The 24,686-nt window shown below is 46.3% G+C and overlaps 1 protein-coding gene across 1 annotated transcript in view; it reads left to right on the forward strand.

Moving 5' to 3' along the window:
• Gprk1 (G protein-coupled receptor kinase 1) overlaps positions 1 to 23,883 on the forward strand; it is a 106,736-nt gene extending 82,853 nt beyond the window's left edge. The window contains exons 9-19 of the mRNA XM_077654929.1: positions 1,669 to 1,768; positions 2,339 to 2,420; positions 4,172 to 4,302; positions 5,685 to 5,779; positions 5,877 to 5,984; positions 6,594 to 6,660; positions 7,449 to 7,549; positions 8,791 to 8,953; positions 9,172 to 9,337; positions 10,348 to 10,481; positions 15,242 to 23,883. Coding sequence (XP_077511055.1) covers positions 1,669 to 1,768; positions 2,339 to 2,420; positions 4,172 to 4,302; positions 5,685 to 5,779; positions 5,877 to 5,984; positions 6,594 to 6,660; positions 7,449 to 7,549; positions 8,791 to 8,953; positions 9,172 to 9,337; positions 10,348 to 10,481; positions 15,242 to 15,538 — 1,444 coding nt within the window. The 3' untranslated portion in view covers positions 15,539 to 23,883. The remainder of the gene's footprint in view (positions 1 to 1,668; positions 1,769 to 2,338; positions 2,421 to 4,171; positions 4,303 to 5,684; positions 5,780 to 5,876; positions 5,985 to 6,593; positions 6,661 to 7,448; positions 7,550 to 8,790; positions 8,954 to 9,171; positions 9,338 to 10,347; positions 10,482 to 15,241) is intronic.
• The last annotated feature ends 803 nt before the right edge of the window (positions 23,884 to 24,686 follow it).

The raw sequence follows: 24,686 nt of genomic DNA on the forward strand, positions 1-24,686 counted from the left end.
CATGTGCTGCAGTTAGAAAAACCGTTTGGGTGGTATAAAATGGAATATAATTTTTTTTTTTTTTTCACATGTGAGGCCGGTCACTGGTTTATCCCCTCAAGCGACACACGTTTGCTTGTTCTTTTTATTGTTCCCGACTGAATTCTTGGGCATTACAGCTACTGATGCTTTATATGGAGATATCAGAAATCCTAAAACGAACATGAATTTCACCCTTTTTCAACTGCACAGATGCACAGCATCTGTGGTGTATATGAGAATGCTCCTTGAGCTTGTAATGTGTGGACAATCATCCTGCCAGATGCTAAGGTTTTGAATGCTCTTTGTAATGGGCTAGCACTGTCAGTGCTGATTTGAGGGACAGAGAAAGAATTCCCCTACCACCATTTGTCCAACCACAGATCCTCTGTGGATCAGTGCATAACATGGTATATGATCTGATAGGCTTGCATTGCCTGTCTTCAGCTACAGTTGCTGATGCTCTGATGTTACCGCTTCCACATGCCCTTACACTGTGTCCATCAATCTCATTTAAAGGTCTTTTCTGAACACCTGATAGGGACAAGCTTACTGAGCCAATGGGCACGAGTTCAGCACCCGTAGAACATGTCTAACACCAAAATGTTAAGTGAATGAAATGAGGCTGGAGCTGTAAGCAAACTGGTTTTGGAATAAGTGTAACTGTGACCCCTGTTTCCACCTTTTAGTTTTTTGTCCATATGTAGTGCTGCTGTTAACGTGTTGATGTACAAAAAAGTGAAGCTGTGTTTTCCTTTTAGCACAGTACGTTGAGTGAGAGGTGCCTAATATTTCTTGGAGCCACTCTCCACTCTCATTACAAGTTGTTTGCGCGTATCTTGTAACTACAAAAAAAAATATGGAAAAACGGAAGCAGAAATGGAAGCTGGGCTGCACAGCCAAGACCGCAAAATTTTTATGCTGTCAGCATTATTTGCAAAACTGCCGTGCATTGTAGCATATCTACCCTACCTAGTAGCTGCATGCAATGACTGTGTCTATAAAATGTCTCAAGTGACTGATAACAGACCTTACTTCCTTTTTGAGCTGGGGAGGGGGGGTATCAATTTTAGTGGACAGATAGTGTTGGACTTAATGCTACCTATTGCAGTCACTTGTACTGAGGTTATGGAATTCTAAATTTAAAATTGTTCTGCTCTGAAATAACATGTTTCACAGCCGTTTGAGTTGGTTCAAGTGGTCAGGACACAGACAAAAACCCTGCAGTGAAAGAATCACTGAAGTACCTGCATGTGAGAATATCTGTGGAATTGCCATTAAAGAATCACGGCAGAAAGATGATGTGTACAGTCTTCAGAAAAATTCATTTCAGTAGCACGGTGCTGTCATGTCCTGGAAGCCCTCCCTGGCCTGTGCCAGTTTTTCTTTTGGAGAGCAGTGGAAGCCCTAGCTGCGATTTCAGCTGATAGCAACGATGGCAGCCTGTGGTTCACTCATGCACTTTAACACAAACATGGTGCTTGCTCTTAGGGGTGTGTCTTGAACATTCAACTGAGCTTTCTGGAAGGTTTTCATCTTGTCATAAACTGCTGGGGCTGTTCTTAGACATGCCCTGGGATGTCGCATGGGAAATGATAGAGCAGCAGCTTGTTTCTCCGCTGAGTGATGTTGGTTTCCTCCCTTGGGCAGGTATGCGATGAAGTGTTTAGACAAGAAGCGAATCAAAATGAAGGTTGGAGAGACGCTAGCCTTGAACGAGAGGATCATGCTTTCTTTAGTCAGCACGGGGGTGAGTCAGCAGTTCTTGCCACCTCACTCTCTCTCTCTTTTGTTGTGAGCTCGTGACATTCTCCAGCTGTGCCACTGTTTACTGCTATCGCTGCTGAAGTCGACGAGAAGTCCAGTGAAGGAGTTGCATGTGCGATAAGACAATTAGTGGCTTTGAGTACAGTACAGTCAGCCGCAGCGTTGATGAGCGTCTAGCACAGCATTTTTAGGATGTAGCAAGGCTTGCTATATGCTTTCTAGATCAAGCTTTTTCAAGCAGTGCAACTGTTTGTTTTACTCTCACCTAAAGTCGTACAATTGTGTTTCAGACATAGAAATTGCAGTTTAGCCTGACAGTGATGACTGTATAGTAGGAAAATGGGAAACCTACTTTAATGTTCAATTGCATGACGCACCATTTTTGCACTGTGATGCACCTGAAAAGGTCTCCAGTGGCTTAGGTGCACTGTGGAATGCATTGAGCATAAGAAATTGAAAACTGTAATTTTCCAGGATTGTGTAATATTTATAGTCATTAAAAAAAAAGTGCTTCTGTCATCTCACAGTAATTCTTTTTCACTTGCTCCCGCAGGAAGACTGTCCTTTCATAGTGTGCATGACATATGCATTCCAAACACCTGACAAGCTCTGTTTTATTCTGGACCTTATGAATGGTAAGTCCCACCATTTTATGAGTTACTGATGAAAGGGGTTACTGAATGAAGGGTTGCTGAATGAAAAAAAGCTAGGGAAGTAGGTGATCCTTCCAGAACTCCCTAACTGTTCTTTCTGCAGCTAAGCAGGTAACTGTTGTGTGCATTTTGGTTAGAGTTGCCACACTATGTGCAACTTGTGGAATGCAGCACTCTGCCGCCGTCTGCATTTTTTGTCATGTTTTCTAATCTGGACACTGGGATGAAAATTGCCATTTTCACACGGTACAATGAATTGTGACACGTGGCGTAGAGATTTCATCACCTAAAGGACATCTGCACCACTTTTGAGAATTCCACGATATTCAAGGATTCAAATCTGTACAAGCTTTGGGTAAAACAGGCAGTTTTTTTTGCATTTAGTTTTAAAATGACTTAATCGTCAATTAAAGCTGATGCTTCTCAGCGCGGCTTCAGAAAAGTTCGGTGAAGCTCAGTATTGACGTCATAAATGAGGAGATCTAAAATTTCCTCTGTCTTCTCCCATACTCTGCCACGCGTCATTGGAGGCCACCAAACAACGCTGTGTGGGCTTTGCCTTCGGTGGCATTTTTTTTTTTCCCTTAAAGCAAGTGCTTCGACGTTGTAAATGGGCTGGCACCATAGATGACCTCATTGTGTGCCCCCCACTTGGTACTATGCGCTGCGGTTTATACCAGTGATTACGTCACCATTTAAAATGCTAGTCCAAAAAGACTTGGCATGCTTTACACCCAAGTTTGACGCATTTCACCCCTTTAAGCTTGTCGAATTTCAAAACCTCTGCAATAAACCTTTAAAGAGAGTGCTTTGTTGACAGTGCCATTTATACTCATGGGGATCTCTCCCTTCAGAATTGCTCATCGTAGTTGAACCCGTCAGTACGACTTCCGTTTTTCAGCATAGCTAAAGTCTGATGTGCTGAGCTTTGCTTCACAGAAGTGATATTGAATGCAGCGAATTTGTGATGATTGAAATTCAGAGAAAAATTGGAAAATTGGCTGTTGGGGAAAGGAAATGGTGCAGTATCTGTCTCACTTATATCGGCGGACACCTGAACCGTGCCTTAAGGGAATGGGTAAAGAAGGGAGTGAAAGTAGAAAGGAAGAAAGAGGTGCCGGTAGTGAAGGGCTCCGGAATAATTTCAACCACCTAGGGATCTTTAACAGGCACTGACATCGCACAGTATATGGGTGCCTTTGCGTTTTCGCCTCCATCGAAACATGGCCGCCGTGGTTGGGTTTGAACCCGAGTACTCCGGATCAGTAGCCAAGCGCCCTAACCACTGAGCCGCTGCGGTGAAGAAATTCACAGAGGACCAAAAATTTTTTTGTAGTGAAGCAGAATTCAAATAAGGAGAGCCCGTGTGTGCTCCCCTTTGTACATTTGATGTTAACCGGATGGATCGAAGAGTCAGCCTGAATCAACTGAAGGTTCGAAATAATGAGAATCTGCTGTATCTACTTTGTTGGGCTGAATGCAGTGTTCTAGACAAATTGGCAACTCTAGTTTGTGCGCATGCCGTTAACAGCATGGAGTTAAATTTGAGTGTGATTAGGCTTGTGGAACGTGGATTGCTCTAGAAGTATGACGGATTTTCTTTGTCATTTGTTGCCATAAAAGAGCAGTAGCCAAGCCATCAAGCGCTTGTATTGCACACGATGAAATTGCACTACTCCGTAAACATTGGCGTGCATTCACCAACTGTGAGGTGCTGCTGCCTGTATGTGCAGGGGGGGACCTGCACTACCACCTCTCTCAACACGGGGTGTTCACGGAGCAGGAGATGCGGTTTTACGCAGCCGAGGTCATTCTCGGCTTGGAGCACATGCACCGGAGATATGTCGTCTATCGGGACCTTAAGGTGAGGAAGGGGATGGACCTGCCAACACTTCGGGCTCTGAACATAGCTTGTATTTGTATCCCATTTAGTCGGCTCGCACTTTTGCATCTTGAAATTTGTGGCATGCAGTGATAATTTCGTTCGAGCGACTGGGGAGCATATCAAATTAGGGTCACCTTTGTAAACACCAGACCACAATGTGTGACTGGCTTATGTTATTGTTACCTGGGTACTAGAGGTGTGATCGTATAAAGCAGTTCCATTCAGTTTGAGTGATTATTGAAACATGCATTGGCATTGTTAACGTGAGTTCTGTGATCTTGATCGCTCTGTCGAAAGATAAGAAATGGTTGGGTCTCTGCTATGTTTCACATCGCAGTCACAAAAATAAAAACAATTGCAGTCTTATGTTTGCACTATTGACTGTGGTGGCTGGTCTGATTAGTTTGCGCCAAAGATCCACGCTTTTCACTGGCATTAGAATCTGATTTACCATTTCAGCTGCACCTTTTTATTATTGTAACATAACTCCTAAAGAAAGCTTCAATGTATGTCATTGTATGTCATTGCTTATGCGTGCCCATTCCCAGATCACATGGTTTAGTGTAAATTAGCTGCTCGATTCATATCTCCATTGTACAGTTTCCTCCAAGCATGTTCATTAATGAGCAAAACCTGCAACTGAAAAATGGTGATAGTGATCTGGTCCAGCAGCAGCCCTAAATGTTTTGATGTATATTATCGGAATGACAAAAAGAAGGAAAGGAAGATCGTTTTAAAATGAGCTATGAATTTGTCGTTAACTTTTCTCGTTTTCTACACTTTTCTTGTCTAACCTCACCATGGAGCAAAATGCAATGCAGGGTTTCAATTCGTAAACAGACTCAAGCGGTGGCCTGTTTGTTTTTTCAACAATGCTGTTGTCTTCTGTTTACATACAAATTGTACAATGATTCTATGAAATGCTTTTTGTGCTAAAACTGTTGAGCTACTGAGCACGAGTTTGCAAGTTTGGTCCTGTCTGCGGCAGCTGCATTTCACCGGAGACGAAGTGTTTCAGTGCAGGTTAAGGAGTTGGTTGAAATTAATCTGTAGCCTTCCATGATGACTTGGAAGGTTGTGCAAGCTCAAAGTATCACTTTGACATGTAAAACTTTTTCAATCAAATCAGGTCTGCTGCAACATCTGTCATTTGAAGCACAGTTATTCAACATTCGGAGCGGTAGTATTTGGGCTGTGCCCACTCTTTTGATAGGAGTGAGATTTTGTGGGATAACCAGAGTGGGAGGGGCAATTTCTGCTGTCACAACCGGCCTGGGAACTGCTGAAAAGCGCTGTGTGCATTCTCTTTTTCTTGCATTTCCATTTGGCCTTTGTTAAATGACCCCACTTTCGATTTACAGCCTGCCAACATCCTCCTTGACGAACATGGGCATGTGCGGATATCTGACCTTGGCCTGGCGTGTGATTTTTCCAAAAAGAAGCCCCACGCCAGCGTGTGGGTATTTTTTTCTCTCCTGTTTGCCAGTCTCTTTGCATCTTTGTTGTTTGCCCCGTGATGAGCACTGACGGTGTGCTTGTGTCTTGTCCTGCAGAGGCACCCATGGCTACATGGCGCCCGAAGTCCTCTCCAAGGGCACAGCCTACGATTCCAGTGCGGATTGGTTCTCGTTAGGATGCATGCTGTACAAGCTACTCAAGGGGTGAGCCACTATTGCCCTTCTAGGATGTCTCCAGTGCGGTCCTCTGAATGTGTGTGGCTAAGTCACTACCGTTGGCTGGCTCTGCAAATGGTCGCAGTCCTTCCTTTTTGCGGTGTTTGGGCTATCTTGCCATATTTTCGAGTGGAATGCTGTGCGGTTAGCTTGGAGGTGGGGGTGAGGCAGACTTCACTGAACAACTGAACTGGTGCACTCTGTGCACTTAAATTTGAGGCGCTTGCTATCGTCATCTCCTGTCTCCAGAAACAAGTCCAGTAGTGGGGTTTGGAAAGGTCTCAGTGAAACTTGAGAGCATAGCCACGGCTCAGCTTCGTTGACAGCTGGCTCACGAGGTGTTCAGCTCCTCTGAACGTCTCAGCAATGGATTGGTACTTCAGATTATACCCACCCTTCCACTGGAATGCAAACCGCGAGGCTTGCTGCTGTACTGAACGCCAAGTGTCTGTTCCCAGCCTAGGAAATGGTGGAGTCAGTAATTACCACCTATGTCATCTTGCTTTCCTATTAGCTACTGCCTTGTCGTTTCTACTTGAATTCGAGGAATGCAATATCTCGAGTGCCTGTCCATTGTTCCCACTTGTATCATTGCAGGCACAGTCCATTTCGGCAACACAAAACGAAAGACAAGCACGAAATTGACCGAATGACCTTGACCATGGTGAGCAGCTCATTTCTTCGGGCTCTTGGCGTAGCATTGCTAAGAATACTTAGGTGGACGTTCTCTAAAGGAATTACTGCTCAGAATTAAGTGTTGCATGTTGGATATGTGTTTGTGTCAGCGGTAGTCCCTGTGTGAGGAGCACAGTATGTCACGTGCCCTTTGGACCAACTGTGTGGCAATTTGTAATGTCGCAGTTATTGTGCAAGAAGTGCAACATAAGCTGATGTGTTATTGTTTGGTGGGAAAGTTGAAGGTGAGGGCACACTGTTCACTTTTCCAAGTAAATGCAACTGGCGCTGAATAGGAGCTTTACCTCATAGACATCAGAGCTGAGACGTTTTGTAGTTATGGTGTTAACACCAAATTTTCTGTTGAACCAGGCGCGTTTTGCACCACTTGTGCATTACTGAAGATATAATTTTGTCAAGAAATTTTGCCAAGGTTTTGTGTCAATGGTTGATTACCCATCTGCCATGCCTGGTACTACTCCGGCCTATTTACAGATGACTGAGCATTTCACTATGCTCAGCTAGGCTATAGCCCTCAGCCACCAGTACTTCCATGGCAATGTGCATTAACAAAGGCACAGGCTCATGCTGTTTGAGAAAACAAAAAATTAAAAGCTCCAAGAGCCCTTTGAAAGACAAAGTGAGCCACTCTATCAGTTGCTAGAGATGGTGTGAGGGGTGTAAACATGCGCTTGCTCTCAACCTTCTTCCTCGTGTGTGGCTGTATGCAAGTGCAACCTTTCAGGTCCTTTACCTTCTTTGTAATCTTTCGTGCAGAATGTGGAGCTCCCCGAAAGCTTTTCATCCGACTTGAAACTGCTTCTCGAGGGACTGCTTCAGCGGGACGTGGACAAGCGACTCGGTTGCAAGGGCCAGGGGTGAGTCTGTTGCAGCTATTGCACGTCCCAAATGTTGTTCTCCTTGAAGCAAGTCAGCTCTTGACACATCTCCCAGAGCATGTGTTCATGAACAAAGATGGCTCATTAAGGAGAGACGGATGATATTTCTAACGGCTGGAGCTTTGACAGGTTCCACTGGTGCTACAAATGGCTTTGTGGTTGAACTAATAGGGATGTGTTGGCACTCCTGCGTGGAAACTGTGGAGCTAGCTCTAGGGAACGCCTACAGTTGCAGATTTACGATTTTTAGAACTGTGCTTGTGACCCTCTAACTTAGGCCTTTATCTTCATATGCATAGAGTTAGTACCTTCACAGCAGCTTTGCTTATTTATACACTGTTGTTTGTAGTCCCAAACGAACACACAAGCCTGATTGAGATGGCACATCAGCGTTGTGTTTACATGTTCTTTTCGTGAAATGTACTAATGTATTGTCTGCCACTGATGGAACACTGGCACCCTTATTAGAAGGGAAAGCATTGTGTAGTGTCCTTTTAATGGGGTGCAAGCTGGCAAATCTGAAAGATTGTGATTTTTATCATGTGAGTGGCTGACAGATTGTCAGCGAGCAAAGGTGGATCTATCTTCTCCAACAAAGCCCCAAACCTGCTGTATTTACTCGCATAATTTGGGCATTTTTTTCCTAAAATCACGGCTTCAAAAAGAAGGTGCACAAATTACACGGAGATTTCGTGAGCTCGTCCCAATGAGGTCTTACCAGCTCTCCGAGTTTGTGTGAAGCTTGACCTTGAAGGCGACTTTGGCGACACCTTGCATAGCAATAGCCCATACAGGCAGACCAGATCAGCTTAACCTCAATCAAAGCTTAACCTAAGTCTGATATCATCACCAGACATGCCGACGACCCAGCAAAGCAGAAATATGAGCCAACCAGGCTAAACACATGCTTCCGCACGTTTACTCGGTTTGGCTACATTAAAACCCCACTGCTTTTTTCTTTTTAATGTTATTGAAAAGTGTTTAGCCAGGTCTTATTTTTTTTGTGCAAATTGTCTAGTGCCATAAAGCAGCTATTCATTTGGATACGCAGTTTTATCTCTATCATCTTTAAGAGCCACAAGTATATGAGCATGTGGGGTTGGTTTTAAGTAATTTTTCTGAGTGCTAAATCTTGCTACAGAAGCTCAGACTATGCTGGAGGCCACTTATTCGCACCCTTTGGCCCTGGGATGATCCGGGCTATCCCCCTTCCACTGCAGGGCGGAAGAAGTGAAGAGCCACAGCTTCTTTGGCGGCATGGACTGGCAGCTGGTGTACCTGCAGAGGTACCCGCCTCCCCTGATTCCGCCCCGGGGGGAGGTCAACGCGGCTGATGCCTTTGACATCGGCTCCTTCGACGAAGAGGACACCAAGGGCATCAAGGTCAGGAGGCAGCTGCTTTTCAACTAGGCAGAGTACCAGCTTGTTTGCAGCCACTTATGTGATGACAGCATGTTCTGGTACGCTCGTGTGCTGTAGCTGCTGGCCTTGAATGCTCTTCTGTGCAGTTTCTGTAATTGGCATCTTTTACGTTGTGCTCAAGGCTGTGTCCAGGGGTTACAGAGAACAGGTGCTGAAAGTCGGCCATGTTGTCACTGCAGCTCACAGAGGCAGACCAGGAGCTGTACAAGAACTTTCCTGTGGTGATCTCTGAGCGCTGGCAGCAGGAGATCGCTGAGACGGTCTTCGAGACGGTCAACCAGGAAGCTGACAAGCTGGAGCAGAAAAAGAAGACCAAGATGAAGATGAAATTTCAAGATGAAAAGGGTGGGTGACCCTCGTGTGGCCTTATTCCTCCAAATAGCTGTCCGAGCATCTTGCGCTCAGTAGGCTCAGTCCTCATTGTCTTCCAATAAAATTTATGGACTTAAGAGTCGGGGGTTACTGAGCATGCAGTGCATGTGATCATAAGAGTGAGGGAGTATAATCACTTATTACTATTAGCATTCACCCAAGCACTGTGGTATGGCTACAAAAAAAGCTATACAGCTTTCACAGAAACTTTGTAGCTGTAGGAAAATTCATCTTAGTTCTGGGTTCCAGCCTTGAACCAACGCCTGTCCAGGGCAGTAGTTGTAGTAATTAATGAATTTCAGTCGGAGATCCAGAGGAGTCTACACACTCCGTGACAGAGTGCCTGAGTCCAGTGGAGAGCACTCTCCTTGAATCAGCGTTTGGAAAACTCGTACTCTGACAGGAGCAAGCCAGGGGGTGCTTGTGCACCGCTGACAAAAAAGTGCCCAGCATTCCGTGCACTCTGCTGCGCGCGTTGTCTGCTATGAAACAGGAGACAGTGAGATGCTAAGAGGAAGCTTGCTGCTAAAGAACACACGTCACACATATTTTCTGGTCAGATCCGCCGATTTCGGCAAAGCAGTCCAGATTGCTCCACTGACCTAACCTTGTCTCGGCGCCTGCACCAGTCTGCCATTGGGAGAAGGGACCTGTGATCCTGATCTGCCATTTGAATAGCCTTGATCTGAAAAGAGCAGAAAAAGTTGATATGGAAGTGCTCCGAACCTACGAATGGAATTCATCATAAGCTAACCAAGACTGCTGGTAGATGGCAGGGCAAGGCTGGATCTATCACTAACTCGAATTGGAAATGGAGTTGGGTTGATACTTCGACACGCTCGACTAATTTGATTGTAGGAACCACATCATGAGTCATTTCGATTTGGCATATAACAGTTATAACTGTGGACTTCATTGAAAGCCCATTGCATTAAAAATATTGAGCGCTCAAGGAACTTGTGAAATGCTGTTTGAAATTACAGAATCTGACTGCATCATCCATGGATACATCAAGAAGCTGGGGGGACCTTTCGCATCAGCGTTCCAAACACGTTACGGGAAGCTCTACCCAAATCGTTTGGAGCTACACACAGAGTCCAGTAGTGCCAAGCCAGAGGTAAGCACACAGGTCTGCTTTTTAACAAGCCTGTCATGTCACCTACACGCATATAATAGCAGCTGCACTATAATAGTACAGCATCTTCATTCTGCTTGAGTGAACTCGGGAATTTATAATGGAACAGCTATGTTTGTGTGATAGAAATCTTATCAACCCATAAAAGAAAAAAGTTTAAGCTATAGAGCTGCATATTACATGGCCAAACATAGAAGTGCCACATTTAATTGTATGTGAAACATGCACAAAGGTAGGTGGCTGCCAAAGCCAGAAGTACCAAAGAAAAAGCAGTTCGACTATAACTGACCTGTAATCTCATGAAAATGGATACTAGTAGACGATGAATAGGGCGAACTTTTCGAAAATGAATTTTAAATAGTGCTCTGGTCAACCTGTGTTTCAGGTAGCGCAGCTTTCAAATTGTGAAAAATGGCAACTAATCCTTTTTTTTAAATAATTTTATTTGCTCGTATGCCTCATTTTGTGTGCTCTCCTAAAGTTTCATTGCTGAAATTCATCGGGAAGAAGTACTTAAATAAAAGATTGTTTTGTGAACTGTGGTGGCACTGCATATTGGGGAAATGCTCGATTAGTCGACGTTTTACTGTGGGAATTGCGTTACTTCTGACACCATGTTGAGTCGAGGAAAGTAGGACCGTTAAGACGCCAACTGGACAGCTTTATTCCAGCCAGGCGAGTACCGGCACGAGCCCCAGACGCGTGCCAGCCGCCGCAAGCCTCGCGCCAGCAGCACAGCGCAGCCAAGCCAAGCCAAGCAGACGGCCTAGCCACTGCATGTGGCTACTGCCTACAACATGTTCGAGCTCAAATTTTGCACATATTTTGTTTGGGGTACTTGCCTGAATTGATCAAAAAATTAGCTCTGGTTTAGCTTTGGTTAAACCTGGTGAGAAGCGAAAGAAACCTCTGACTCTGCGTCGCTGGTTAGATGTACCGCCGGAAGTGCTTTCTGCTGTTTCTTCGCAGTAACACTCTTCCATAGTTTCTCGACGTGTGTCTGACGCTCTTCTTCTGTCTCTTCGGTGCGGCATTTCTTCTTAGCCTCATTGAAACTTTGAAGCTTTGCTTTCCAGCGCGCTATCATGGCAGGATGTTCTTCCTCCTCCATCGCAAAACCGGTTTCTACCCCCACCGGCTCGCCGTTGGTATATTACACAGCTCTCCATTGACGTCACAGACGGTGGCTCCGCCCCCGTTGTCAAGCAGAGTGTCTATGTGCATGATTGATGTGCTTGTTTACTCAGATTCCTTTTATATGACGTCACCGTCGTACAGCATCACAAGTTGTACCAGCTCTTCAACCTTTGACCTTGCCTTTGACCTTGACATTCGAGAGATTTGGGGGGCCCATCATCTTGGTTTGGCATATATGCGCCACCATGGCCTACGTGACTTTCCTCCACGGTTTGACCTCTAAAGCTTTTCAGGGTCATAAACGGAACTACACTACCCTCTTGAAAACAAGGGGTAGTGAAGCTTTCGCTTCAAAAAAGTGGATATTCATGCTGTTTGCAGCGACGACAAAACAAAGCAAGCCGTTATCTTGGCAGTTGCAGCAATGGCACCATCTCGTTTGTTGGCCCTGGAGATTCAACAAGAAAGGAGGGAGAGGGGGTGGGGTGTGTTTTTTGCGGGAGGTTCGAAGATGCTTTTTCACGAAAGGTGTGAAGTTTTGTGAAGCTTTGGCCAAACTAAATTTTTGCGATCATTGATAAAGCGGTTGAAAAAGCGTCTTCAAACCTCCCACAGATCACCATCTCAACCGTCTCCTTTGCCGAATCTCCATGGCCAACAAACAAGACAGCGCCACCGGTGCAGCTTATTGAAAGGAATGGTGAAGTAAGTTTTCGAAACTCAGCCGGTGTGCCAGCAGACAGCTTTATTTCGTTGCTAGAATTTTATTTGCAAGCCACTTTTATTTCTTTTAATGATGACTTTTACATTCAACGACAAGGCATTTGCATTGGATCCTGCGTTGCACCGACCCTTTGCAATATTTTTTTAGCTGCTATTGACCGATCCCTGAATCAGGTGTTTAGTAACCAGGGTGTACTTAAGGCATTTAGATACGTTGACGATTTTCTAATTGTTTTATCTAAACAAAAAACCTTGACCCCCACTCATTCAGTGGATAGCATTTTAACTCTTTTTAAACGTTATGGGAAGGGTTTGAATTTTACGCACGAACTTCCGAACCATGGTTCGTTGCAATTTTTAGATCTCAACCTAGAGATTGGATTGCATCACTTCTGCTGGCATTACGCACCGAGAGCGCAGAAAGGGCTTCTTCCCTATGATTCTGCCCACTCGAAGATAGTTAAGAGAGCCATAGTCAGCTCGTGCCTGGAATCATCTCTGACGAAGTGATGCCCGCATGCAATGCGCACCAGCTTTCATAACCAGATAAACAGGCTGCTTTCAGCCGGCTTCCCCTGCGAGGTCATCTCAGCTGTGGCCGAGAACCTTCTTCGGAAGGTAAAAAAAGGAAACCGCGCCAACAAAGAGGAGCGATTGCTGCAAAGAAAGACTACGGTCGTCCCGTATATGCACAAGGTGGCCCACAATATAAAAAAAGTGGCTAATAGGCATGGAGTCCCTGTGGTGTTTTCGGCGCCACGCAAGCTAGCTGGGTTGTGCCCAAGGATCAGCGCGGAAGGCGCTCGACAAAGAGCATGCGTGATAAAGCATGCGGCACAATTTGTAAAATGCGCCACGGGCGTTGTGTATCTCATCCCGCTCAAGTGTGGTCGCGTGTATGTGGGCCAGACAGGACGCTGCGTGAATGAACGCGCAGGGGAGCATAAGCGTTCAATTAGGAATAGAGAAGGAGCAAATTTGCCTGCTCATTGCATTGCATGCACGGGTTGTGAGCCACTGCTAAATAATATCAGAATTCTGGGCAGGAGTAATGACAAAGTTTCCCGTGAACTTCTAGAGGCATACCACATCAAGGCAAGAGGTGATAACTGTGTGAGTGACACATCCGTTTCATTGTACAACACGGAAAAGAATTTTTTTGGAGCGGTTTTGATGGATTGTCGCGCAGGGTTGATTTGCCGTCTTTTCCTCTCCTTCCCCTTTTCGTAGGCACATGTGCACACTGCCTATAAAAGCGGCACTGAATCTAATAAACACCAGTTGATAGTTTGCGCTCTTTCAGTCTCCCTCGTGCTTTTCCTGTGTGTGTCTTTTGTGCGCAATTCGTACCTACAACATTAGATAAGAGCTTGCTTTGTTTCGTTATCGCCGTGGACGTCGCGAATGTCAGACTTTTTTTGATCAATTCAGGCAAGGACCCCAAAACCCCCCAAAAATTTAACATAAAACAATTCTGACGACCAAATGCCATTTCTGTGTGAAATTTGAACTTAAACAATTCACTAGTTTAGCTAAGAGAAGCATCCTCCAGCGCATATTTAATTGCGGAACAGGCTTTATATATGAAGTGAGCTGAACCGTGAGGGCATGGAACTGTCACATTATCCTATTTGAAAACAGCATTGGTCCAGTTTTCATCTTTTCACGGTCTCTTTTTCGCTTTCTCTCTTCCGTAGCGACTGCTTTTTAAAAACATTTGTTCCTGACTGTTTCTGAGGTTCCAAGTGCTCTGAAGGTGCCCTGCTGGATAGCCGTGCGCCTTTCTCATATCTCACTTCCACAGTATTGCTGCTATCAATTCTATGAGCACGTGCACCATGCACTTTAGGCAGTGCCCATATGGTACTGATATGGCCATCTCTGCGCCGCGGTAACGCATGCTGTCGCGATAACGCATGTTGCGACGCCGTGTTGGTTAAAATTCAACTCCCTACTATAAGCCCTGAGTCAGCAAGCTGCTGATGGCAACGCGTGGCACGTGACATGCACACGATTCCGAGATCTGGCGTCAATGTGCCACACACAGGTAAGAGTGAAGGCGCCCTGCCTTTTCCGCATCAGCAGGAAAGCCTCCCCAGAAGGAAGCGCATCCCCACAAGTCAGCTTCTCCACAATACGGCACGGAGATGCGTGGAAGCTATCTTGTCGGGGTGCGCTTTCTTGCGTGGAAGCGTTTCAAATATTTTTCTTTTTCTCGAGAGTGCCACGCAAACAGCTCACGAGTGCTTTTGCGCAGGGTCACCAGGATTCATGGTCGCTGTTAAAGTTCATCTCAGCCGAGTCGCATCCTAAACAATTCATCTTATGCGGGTTTTTGTGGTTATGAATCCTGCGGGGAACCAACCAAATGGTGTCACACTGTTTATCTTATCCAAGAATTCATATTAACCACGTTCCTCTTAACGGAAGTCTACTGTATTAAAGTTCACAGGGTCTGTGTACATTTTCTGTGCTTGTAAATAGCCATTGCTGTGGATGAATGACCCAGCAATGGGAAGTTTAGTGAAACAGTAATTTTGAAAGGAAGCGAGTTCAAGCTTTCTGCTATTATTAATACCCTAAAAGCTGTAGTATGTTGGTTGTAAAGTGTCCTCTAGAGCAGCTCACGCAAGGTTGTTCTGTGTGTGCAGCAATGTCAGTCTCTTTTATGCAGGAGCAAGATAACTTGTTAGTTTCTGCTGTTCCGCTTAGTGAAGCACCTGTATGTTTGTCCTCTTGAGCAAAAAAGGCTCAGCCACAACCTTAAGTGGAAATCAAACAAAAACAGAAGACTCGCACTGAACTTCAGTGAAAAGAAGTGAATATTGAGGGCACGTTATTACAAGTTTATGAAGCTCATTGCCTGCTCCCTCTCCGTGCAGCTAATCTTCATGGACCAGATGGAAGACGTGTGCTCGGACTATGTCCAGGTGAAGGGCGAGCAGTGCATTGTGCTCAAGATGAAGGGTGACACCAAGGTGGTGCTGACGAACCCCGATGAGATCGGCCTCAAGGAATGGCTCCTGTCGCTCCGGTCCACCCTCAAGGACTCCCAAGAGCTGCTCGCCTCCATGGCCAAGAAGGCCGGTAAGATCTACGGCACCACCGACAACCGCAACAACCTGCTGGCCTCCACCCCGGGCACCACGGCCACCCCGCCCGCGCGCAACGGCAACTGAGGGTCGTCGGGCCACGCTCCATCTGGCGTCTTCGCCGACGCGGTACGGCTCCGTTGCAGCGGGCCAGGCACACTTCCACGGGCACGGGTACGGCAGGACGTCGCAGTTGCTGGATGGTGTCGTCTGCCGCCGCTGCTGCTTGCTCAGCATGCGGTGTCGTTGTCCAACTTCGGTGGGGCAGGGTGTCGCACACTGTCGGCGTACTGGTGTCTCCCCCTATCGATGCACCAGTAACCTTCATCGTGTGAGGACGCACTGCCGAATCAACGCAAAGCATTGGCGTTTCCAAGAGCCGCAGCTGACATGTTCATGCTGTGCCGGCAGCCGGGCACAAGGCCGCCAGACAGTTGTGTCCGGACGTGTCCCTTCGCTCCCCCGCCATCCACTGTGGCTGGAGGCTGTGACTGCATTTTAAGGACCAAATGGGAAGGGGCAAAACGCAAAACTCTCTCTCTTTTTTTTTTAACTTATTAATGTGGTAAACACGGGTGGCAAGAGAAGGTCACAGAAATTGGGCCTCGGGTTGCAAACTACGGCGGTGGCAGCAGGCATGCGCAACTCATTCCGTAACGCGGCACTCCCGGCGACAGTGGCAGATGCAAAGTTCATTCTGGTACGAGGCAGCATCAACCTTTTCTGTGCGTGCGGTTGCACGATGAGGCGTGCTGCCTCCGTGCAGGCATGGTTTCAGTAGCAGTCACGATTGTGCAACGAGAACTGCCGTGCTTCTCTTATGGTGCGCTGTACTGAGGCATTGGGTGAGCGCGGAGCTGTTGACGGCACTCTCTTGTCTGCGGATGTTGCGAGGAGATGCTTTGCGTGTGATGCTGTGTGCTGCACACTTTTCATGGCGGCCATGTGCCATTTGTCTTAGTTCGCCTTACTTTTTTCCTTCCCTTCCGGGCACTTTTTGTTCCTTCTCTGCTTGCCCCAACCTCCCACTTTCTAATCACGTGCTTAAACGGGGAAGAAGTGGCACCAGTGAAGCCTGCATGCTCGCATGTAAATATCGACTGTACATAGGGCGAGTGTGCATCGTGTGTGTGTCTGTGTGTGTGTGTCTGTTTGTGCGTGTTTGTGCGTGTGTGTGTGCGCGTGTGCATGTAAGCAAAGATCGTTCTTCCTGTGCTGGCGCATGTGGGACGGGGGACGGGGTGTAAGACCAAGAGGCGGAGAAAATGATGGAGAATGAGTGTTGTACATAGGATGTTTAGGCCTCCTTTCGTTGTGACTGTTTTTGGCATCTCAGATCCTTTCCGCCGCCGACGTTTGTGCGAGTGTGGTGGTGTGGTTTGACAAAAATGTCCGTGTGAGATCCTTCATGGTTGTTGGTGGCCGTGCAGATTTCCCCCGTCACTCACACATCGTTCTCTTCTTTCCCGCTGTCGACCTGCCAGGCACTTGGCATCTAGGATGAAACGGCCACCAAAGGACTCCTCGACCTTTGTGATGATGAAAGGGTAGGGGGCGAGGTAGATGTGTAGGCATGCCTGCTGCTCACGGTGTTTGTGATGGCGTGATGAGTTGTGTGCTCCTCGTATGGTCGCACATTCTTCTTTTCTAGCGCGTCTTCGGGGTTAGGCAGGGTTGGGCTGGGGAAGAGTGTTTGGTGGACAGGCATCGGGGCAGGGTTTCCAGCACCTAGGGAGTCCGTCTTTTTGTAATGCCACGAGAGTGGAAATGGGGAGGGGCAGTGACCCTATATTTTTTCTCTTCTTTTTGCAGCAGCTGCTTTAGGAGCCAGTATGCACACAGCAAAGTATACACACAGCCTCTTATCTGTTCTTTCCATTGTCCGAAAGGAAGGAGTGAGGAGGGGGTGAAGTGGTGAAAAACTGATGCGGGCAGTTGCCTTCAGAAGTGTGGAGGAGGCTGCTTGTGCAGTCTTGCCATTGTTCCCCAGCAGTCTGCTTCCTTTATGGCGAAGAAGTGTTTAACTGTGATAGCAACGCTTAGCAGTCCAATTGCGTGCATTGTGACTCCAAGCATTGTGGGCTGACATCCTGGCCCCCGCCCTTAATTGATAGCTGCATCCGTGCAAAGCCCATTGTTAAACTTCTACAAAAGTTTTTGCACGGCTCACTCTGGTCACGTCGCAAGTTTTATCCCGCTCCTGTGGAACTCTTGTTTCTGCATACCGTTCGAAAGAACTTGCCACTAGAGCATCCCTCATGTTGTGTAGTATGGCAAGCAAGCTCGGTTCTCCGACAAGGGAACGCCTCAACAACAAGTTGGTCAACGAGTTACCTATTTTTCACGGAAAATTAATGTATTGAGCATTTTCAGGGCCGGTGGTTGTTGTCTAGTTCGATGTGTGGCAGTTAAGCACCCATACTCCTGTCTAAGTGTGAAAACCGGGGACTTGGGAGAGGCTCCTCAGTCTTTCACATTTCCTTGTTTTTTCTTCGATGATGATTTGTAACTTGAAGCTTGCACTGGATCACACATACTTTCATGTCTGCGTGACATGGTACACAGTATTAGCAGGTTTCGAAAGGGTACAGTTTAGATACTTGTTGCACTTAAGCATAGTAAGTTGAGCCAGGCCACAGCCAACTTGAAGCAGTCTCTCTGTTTGGATGCACATAGCTGCAAGTAGCAATTGCAGGTGATCATTGATGTATTCCAGCTTCCCTAAGTTGCTTTCTTAATCCAAAAACGGCTCTTATGCTGGCAATAGCATTTGCTGTCAGCACTTTCGCTCGGAACACATTTAATTGTGGAAACATTGAGATGTTTCTATGAATCTTCAGGCAGATTCGGTTCTGTTTTCATTGCTGAATAAGCGTACACGTGTGGCTATTGGTCAAACCTGTGCTCCAGCCTTTAGGCCACAAGGCATGCACGATTTAGTTTTCTATGATGCAGCATTCCCGATCACAGGATGCTGCAGCATGGTTTGAGTGATGTTAACAGCCCATGCCGAATGCACACTGTCCCAACATCACTGCAGCTGTTAGACAGCACTGTGATACTGTGTAGGTTCATCACCTGCTTAGTGAACAAGGCGCTGAGTGGTTCCGACAGAAGTTAGTGACGCTAGGTCAGCAGTTAGCTGGGACGTATGAAAAAGAAAGAAAAAGGAGGATTTTTTATGGGAAGCAGTTCTTGCTGTACTGGTTACATGTTAATTGTGAACAGTGCATGGACTTTCCAGTCCTAGTCGATGCAGCCGATCATTTCACATTGTATTCATCATCACAGTTTTGTCATTTAACGTACTGTGCAGTGCAGCAGAGTGTTTCACCCCAATTGCTCGGCAGAACAACCATACATCCAAGTTGTCGAAAATGCAGGATGCGGCCCTTTGCACACACACTTGCCTAATACTAGCTAGCACATTCGCCAGCCTGGCTGTTGAGAAATCGGTTCATCTGACAGGTGTTTCAGCACGCCTGTTGGGACTTTTTTTCCTCTGAGCATATCAGCATTCTCTGATTGGTAGGTACAAGCCCAGTCTTTAAGAGGTTCCAAATGCGTTGTGCACCGTCATTTGATGGACACTGGCACGATGATAGACAGACACCTGTAAGAGGCACTGCAACTGTGTTTACACGTGGTCTATGCACATGGGCAAATTATAAAATGAAGAGCAGGTGCGTAAACTGGACGTAATCTTCCTTCTCCTGTTACTCACTCGACACATTGGGACGATTCTCTCGAAGAGCCGAAATGGAAACATTTCTGCATGTTTGCTGTTGTGTGTGCAGTTATTACTGCTAGGGCGGGAGCATGAATGCAGTCTTATTGGGACCCCACAGGAACAGTGCAGAGATTTTCAACAGTGAGCATTGCAGGCAAAAGGCACGAATGTTGCCATGAGAGAAGCGGACACGTGCGCCGCGTAGTCTGCTGCACTGACACAGGTGTGGCTGGCTGTGTGGAGTGTAAAGTGTTCAATAACCCGTTGTGCATGTTGTCGTGCGATGCATGGCTCCTTCAGGCACGGCTGCACAACCTCCTGAGCAGTGCAGTGAACGAAGCGTGCAGTAGAGAAACCAGCACTGTGTGCGAGAGCCTCGTTTAGTCTTTTCTTTTGTTCGCCTCACCTTTTGCGGTATGGTCCACTGAATTTTAGTGAGGAGTAGCTTTTTGTTTGGAGGCTGTCAGAACCGCTCGCCTGCTTAGTGCCCATGAATTTCAATATGGGCAAGGGTGATGGTGGCAGCCGTATGTTAATTGTGGCTATTTTGTTCCCTGCTGCCAGTTCTGCTGGTTGTCCGTGTTGCTGAGCATCCGCCTGAAGCAAGAAATTTGTGTGTTAGAAAAAAAAAAAGGTAGGCGAGAAAAATCTGGAAAAAGAGCTTCCATTCATTGCCTTCATTTGGGCTGCGCTTGTAGTGAATCGCTGTATTCTAGGCTGCTTCGTGGGTGGGGTCTTGTCTGTGGAAGAGTGTGTGCTGTACCCAAAGTAAACGTGCTCGTCTCTGTCTCCTTTCTAATAGCTGATGAATTAAGCTTGTGTTCTCGCATTGTGTACACATTGTGCCATCTGCTGGGGATGCGGTGAGCGGGGATGTGTTGATCGGCTCACTTTTCGCCCTTTGTCCGAATGAGTCATGGACCACCTCTACTTCTTCCCGGTGACATTTTTTGCGGCCGTACTCAGTTATGCAATCTCAGCGTTTTACTCTGCAGCCACACTTCATTGCAGCGTGTTGCCTGTGGTCCGCCACACGCGAGAGATTTATCGAGTCCGTTGTGTTGTTGCTTGACTCGCTGGACGTTGGTTAGGTCGTTTTGTTGTACCTGAACCTAAGCACGTGCGGGCATGTGTGCATGGATGTGTACATAGCGGTGTGTAATTGTGACAGTCATGTACATATGCACATCTGTGTGTGAACCATTCTCAAGGTTCCCACCATTCCCATGTCCATGTAACTTTCTTCCCGCTGTTTCTGCGACTGTTCTCGTTCTACTTTTCTTTTTGCAAGCATAAGCAGGGACCTGAAAAGGCTTCTGTTTGGCCGCATAATCACGTGCGCACCATATTAATTTGCTGTTATTCTCTGGCTGTTGTTTTTCACTAAGGGAGACATTGAAGCAGTATGAAGGAAGGCTGTCTAGGGAATACAGCCTGTGTGATTATGGTTATCATCACTGGGATTTCTTTACAAAACATGCAGTTGGGATAATTGAATTACTCGCAGTTCTTGCCTGGCTTCATTACATTACCTTGGTTCTGCTGCTACTTCCCGGTCAAACTGACCAACATAAGATAAAGCCTTTGGACTAAAAATGAAGGTTGCAAACTGTCGCAAGCCTCCAAGCGGTAGGCTTGAAAGGTTGCAGACAGACTTAGGTCAGTCTTCCGTAGTCAACCGCAACCGCAGTGACTTTGACATCATTTTCTGCATAAAGTAAGCTTAATCTTGACAGACAGGTCTGTAAAAGTAGCGATTAACCTGTATGGCTGTCAAGAAAATGACTGCCACATGGTCAACAGGGCATTTAGGGAGCTGACATCATTAATTGGCCGATCGCTTTGTTGAGCACTTGTTTAGCACAGTCGTCACACGTGTACAGCTTTTGGCGTGAAATACAGGACAAACCTTGCACGGCTCGAGACACTGCTCACTTGACTGTTACCTTTTGGCAGGATGCTGGGTCATTTGCAGGTGGTTGTGCAGACACAATTGTGCAGCTTAGACCCTTGTCAAGCCCCGTAATGGAGTTGAACTGCTTATGTAATGTGCATTCACAACATCACTCATTGCAGTGTAATCATACCTTTGCCGTATCCGAAATTTGATCTTGTGTCTGCATTAGCATGTAATGTGGGCTGTATTAAGAGAGGAGTTGGCATTTGGCCTGGCAGCTTTGCATTTCCTGCCACTATCTCTTATATCAGTTGGGTTAAGGAAAGGCTTAGCTGAGACTGAGCTAAGGTGCTAAGTATTCAGGAAGCGCTTTGAAGCAAAAACTGCATGGCTTATCCAGTGTGTGCCATGCATGCTCTGCTGTCTACCTGGTCTGCACAGCCATCTTCATTTTGACACATGGTGCGAGTTTGACTGACCGTGTGCTGCGCAGCCACTGGTGGGCGTTTGTAACCTTTTGTCTCTATGACACTTTTTGCGTTTCCCTAGTTGCTTATGTATGCCATTGGGCTGTGTTCTTCATAGAACGCTTCTTTTGAGGTACCAGACAGTGTAGGAGGGCGCAGTTCAGGCAGAAAGGCAAGAAAGTTGGTTTGCTAGAGCTTGTGGACACGTTTTCAGCTCATAAAAATAGCACAGGAAAGAGTGAAGAACGCAGGCACACAGGGAGAATGCTTGACTTTAAACTGATCACGGTTCAATTTCCTCTTTTCTCTGTGTTTCTAGCTCTGGCCACGCTTTCTTTTTCTTTTTTTTGTGCGTGGCTCACACTTAGTTAAGCACCTGCAAGAGGCAAGGAAGCAGCTTAGACATCTCACGTTGGAACTTACGTGCACCTTGTCACAACACGAGTTGTAGCTGTCACAGTGTAGATTGGTTCCCGCTCTGTGGGTTAATATTTGCACTGAACCACAATGGCGAGCACTGCCGGACTGCTGCGGGTCCTCTCTTCTCAGCATTTCTACTTGTCATGCATCAGCCTCGCAGTCGTGGAGGTGGGTCCATTTCCATTGCTTTTGACCTGATCTGAGCAGGGATGAAAAATGCAGCTATATACAAATGACCAGGGGCTACAGTCCAGAACATGACAGCTGCCACTTCCGAGGACTTTGCTCCGCTAACTCAACCGCTGCTGACCTCGGCGAGTGAAAAGTCGGATGTTTGTGCTGGTATGGAAACAGTGTTGAAGGCTGAGAAAATGTGCGTTCTTGTTGGAAATTACTACTGTAATGCCATTGAAGTTCACTGCATTGCTTCAAAAGTACTGTTGGGGAGATTTTGTCACCACCTCTGACATGTCTTGCAATTGGTTGGATCAGGTGTGCTTTGCTTGCTTGCAGTGCAGCACATCATTTAATGCGTGCTTCAATACGTGTCAGTTTTTGCTACTGGCATGACTTTTTATGACGCACGCTGGAGGCATTATATCACAATTAAGGGTGCAAAGACTGAGGCCGCTGCTCCTACGTGGGCAGCTGAGAGCATGCTTATGTCTGCCGTTGGAAAATTATGATGGCTTCAAGCAAATGAACCCAATGTAGTGCCTGGCTTGATAAAGAGGTGTCAAACCCCTGGCATCAGTGGCTGGCGCATACCATTATGTGCCGTTCTGTGCAACTCCAAAAAAAAAAAAGGAAGAAAAAATCTTGATTTGTTCGTTGTGTTATGCAGAGCACATGTGTGTTTCTCAGTGAACACAAAGTAGAAAACAAACGTGTGGCCCACATGCTTGTGTTGGTTAGGATTTCACCTGACACTTGTCGTTTGTGGCGGGAATGTTTTCACTGTAGTGCCCCTTAAACTGTATGCCAATTGCAAACATTGTTGACTAACGTTTCCCCGTAAAACCCTATGTTTGTACATGCAGCTGCTACGATTATAGAGAGGGGGCAGTCAGTGCTCTTCTTGCCACTCCCATCGGCCACCACTCCCATCAGTGTGCCCTGGCTCCACTGAACGGTACAAGAGTCGTGCCCCAACCCATCCGATTAGGCTCCGCGTGCCATTGTGCGTAAACTTCTTTAGCGGCTGCTGGGGATATACATATGTATGATACGCGCCTAAGTGAATAGTGTGGACGCCTCTGATCCATGTTCAAAGTGTCTCTCTCTGCAATAGAACTTCCTGGACCGAGGCATCGGTGAAGACCTCGCGAGATCTGCGGCCTTTTTGGATCTCCTAGACTTTCCCCAGAAAAATGAACGGCGGGCTTGGTTGGCTTTGCTTTCTTTTGTTTCTTTGTCTCGGGAGGAACTGCCTTCTTGTCTTATGGCCCCCTCTCTCTGTCTCCTCTTGTATTTTTTTTTTGTACACGTGTGCTATTTGCACGAAAAGAGGACAACACAAAGGCCGGGTGACGACGGCAGATTGCCTGATTTTGTCCATCCTCGCCGTGGACGTAGCGCACCCATCCACGAAATCTAGTCTGGCCTCTCTTTTTGTAGCCCTTTTGGAAAGAGTTTTTAGGCAAGCTAGGAAAACGAACCAACCTTTATGTGTCGTGTACAGAAAGAGAGAAAAAAAGTGAAAACAAAAACAAAAATACTGTAGAGCTGTGTGGCTGCTGTATTTATATATCTCCGCGCGGTCCCTGTATTGTTTTTAATCGCCACTCCTGTATTTTTTTTTTTCTGCAGCATACCTTTTCTTGGTTGTGCCCTGAGGTATAGCTGTTATAGGTTGTTTTTATATAAGTTATTTTTATTTTTAGGATTGTAGATACTTGAATAAAAGACACCCCGAAAACAGTGTGCTGAGTTCTTTGCTTTATTATTCGTCGCTTGCACTAATTGCTTGGGTCTGAATGAAATACTAATGAACACTCCAAAAGAAAATATATGAGGCTCCATTAATGATATCTTTCCGAGTTCAATTTTTGGCACTTACACCATTGGTAGCAACTGCTTGCAGTGTCGAGGCTGATAACTGCCAACCGAAAAATCTATACAAGTATGTAATGCTCTAATAAATTCCTGTATTTGCTTGGTCCCCTATTATTCTGCTATGGGTTTTAGAATTAGTTTCCCAGTCAAAAAAAAAAAACACTGGAACCAATTGGATTTCCAGCTGGTTCCAACTAGACCAGTTCAGTTTCCTACTGGTTCTAATCGGATAGTTGAAATGGTCTTACCAATTGGACGAACTAGGATTCCGATTGGTGAGCCCAATTGGTCTTGCTCATTGCATCCATTTGGTCTGCCCAGCTGCATCCAGTGTATCCATATAAATGTTTGCATATCTGACAAACAAGGCAGAACTAATCTGGTTCTGAAATAAGAGCTATCAGCAGCTTCACCTGCTAAATTGTATTCATCACCTGCACCACCAGTACGGTCAGAATTAAATAACTGCGCTCAGTGGGCAAGTGCCACTGGCCCCAGCATGAGAGCCTCATAAATGGGATATATAAGTTGGAGCAGAAGTATATTGTTCTCTGGATGTACATACTGAGTTAATATGTGTAGTAGAGTCTGAATATGTAGTGTTTCTCGTGTGTGATGTATACATGTCAGATTGCCTTGATTTCCATAAAAGTATGCTAATTTCAA

The sequence above is a fragment of the Amblyomma americanum genome, chromosome 2, assembly GCF_052857255.1.
Source record: "Amblyomma americanum isolate KBUSLIRL-KWMA chromosome 2, ASM5285725v1, whole genome shotgun sequence".
In the NCBI taxonomy this organism is placed as follows: Eukaryota; Metazoa; Arthropoda; class Arachnida; order Ixodida; family Ixodidae; genus Amblyomma; species Amblyomma americanum.